This window comes from Castanea sativa, chromosome 2 (genome assembly GCF_040712315.1).
Source record: "Castanea sativa cultivar Marrone di Chiusa Pesio chromosome 2, ASM4071231v1".
Lineage (NCBI taxonomy): Eukaryota > Viridiplantae > Streptophyta > Magnoliopsida > Fagales > Fagaceae > Castanea > Castanea sativa.
Window position 1 is genome coordinate 49,344,050 of NC_134014.1, and position 2,076 is coordinate 49,346,125.

Genomic DNA, 2,076 nt, shown 5'->3' on the forward strand with positions numbered 1-2,076 from the left:
ATTGAGATACACATATGCTAAACTAAATAATGCACCTATGTTCATAATTGCCCATTCTATTAAGACAATAATTTTTGGTTCTATCTTCAATATGTGTATCCTTATATACAATTTCTAGGATATGGCTGATATAGCTGGAAAAATGAAATGGTGGGAGTGAACCCAATTCTTTTTATTTTTTGGTAAATAAAAAATGATTAGAGGGGGTGACTAGTGTGGCTTTCCTATTTAGACGTGATTATATAGTAGCATCTTAACCACTCTTAGGCTAAGAGTGTAAGACCCCACACCACAGTCACTGATAAGTGGGATGAACAGCTTGTGGGTGGGGCATATGGAGTCGCAATACGTTGTTAGTGGGGGAACTCAAACCCATGGCTTGTGGCATGTTAGCCTAAGCCCTTACCACTAGGTCGACCAAAGTGTTGGTAACCCAATTCATTCCTTCTTAATCTTTACAAAAATGTTAAAGTTGCTACTGACCTTAATACAAAAGTTTTATAAAGTAGTATAATAATGAATGCGATTAATGTTATTTCACTCGGAGGAGGACAAGAATTTTTGGAAGGGCATTTGGGTCCATGGAAATTCCAAACAAATATAAAAATCTGCTGTGGCGGGCATGTAGAAACTCACTTCCAACTAAGCAGAATTTGGTAAGGCGAACAATCATACAAAATCCCAGTTGTGACCGTTGCTCCCTACAAGCAAAGGATACAGCTGAAGATACCTTGCATGCTTTATGGAGTTGCACGAGTTTGAATGAGGTATGGGTAGGTGATAGATGGAATTTCCGCTCAAGGTTTCGTTTTGCAGATTTCAAAGAGTTGTGCAAGTGGGTTCTTGAAAATGGGAAGCCGCTGAAACTGTTTGCTATTCAGGTGTGGAGCATATGGAACCAAAGAAATAAACTGAGATTGAATCAACCTTGCTGCCTTACCAAAGAGTTGCAAAAGATGGCAGAAGATAGCTGGACAGAAATTCGTAGACACAATCTTAAGCTGAACCGCTTCAGCTCAAGCCCGACGCATCAGATTCTGTGGACGGCACCTACACTTGACAGCTATAAGATCAATTACGATGGAGCACTTTCCACTACGGACAACAAATGTGGGATTGGCATTGTTGTTCGGGACTGTCATGGAGAGGTCATTGCATCACTTATTCAGCAGCTGGACCAAGCTTACCAACCCGTGGAAGTTGAAGCAATGGCAACTAGTAAGGCTGTGGAGTTTGGCAGTGAGTTGGGTATTCGGAGAGCCATTATTGAGGGTGACTCAGCAGTGGTAGTTAAGTCCCTAACAAGCAAGGAATTCGGGTTGACTCCTTACGGCTAGTTGTTGAATGACGTGTCCTTATTTTCCGGTTCTTATTCTCAATTGTCATACTCTCATGTAAAGAGAGATGGGAATAAAGTTGCTCACAGTTTAGCTAGGCTAGCTTTGACAACACAAAGTTTTACGGTGTGGATGGAGGATGTTCCATCTTGCACCTTACCTTTTGTTCAGGCTGGTTTGGCTGCTCTTTAGTATTCTTAATAAAAGTCTTCCTTCTCAAAAAAAAAAAAAATGTTATTTCAACATATAATAAATGCTAACATTAATATAAAAGTTTTATAAAGTAATATAATAATGAATTTTTTTTTAGGGATTTTCAACTTATGGTGTCCGCTGCTGATAATACTCTTTATCATCAGACCAAGATACCAATTGGTTTTTGGTGTAAGTGGGGATTGAACTCAAATCTCTAATTCAACTTTTAGAGACTTTATTAGTTAAACAAACTGAATCCTATGTATAATGTAATTGATGTTACTTCAACTCAACATATAATAAATATATATTTGATTTTTTCTAGGAGAAATTATTGATATATAAGTTTGTAAGTTTTTTTTTTATTTTTTATTTTATTTTTTTATTTTATAGTAAAATTTATAGAATTCCTACCCATCACTATAGATGGTGTTGAACATGGCCACAGTTAGCATTCCTTATGGCCTGTTTGGATGGAGGTGGGAAGGAGGGGGAGTGGAGGGGAGTAGAGTAGTGTTGATTAAAATTAAGCTAATTTTGTGCT

At 37.7% G+C, this 2,076-nt stretch overlaps 1 protein-coding gene across 1 annotated transcript; it reads left to right on the forward strand.

Annotated features, from left to right (window-relative positions):
* The first annotated feature begins 581 nt into the window (after positions 1 to 581).
* On the forward strand, positions 582 to 1,337 carry LOC142625459 (uncharacterized). The gene has a single exon (XM_075799111.1). The coding sequence runs from the start codon at positions 582 to 584 to the stop codon at positions 1,335 to 1,337; it is 756 nt and encodes a 251-aa protein (XP_075655226.1).
* The last annotated feature ends 739 nt before the right edge of the window (positions 1,338 to 2,076 follow it).

Bases quoted from the DNA above. Each gene is read 5' to 3' on its own strand.
- LOC142625459 (XM_075799111.1), top strand. From the start codon at position 582: ATGGAAATTCCAAACAAATATAAAAATCTGCTGTGGCGGGCATGTAGA.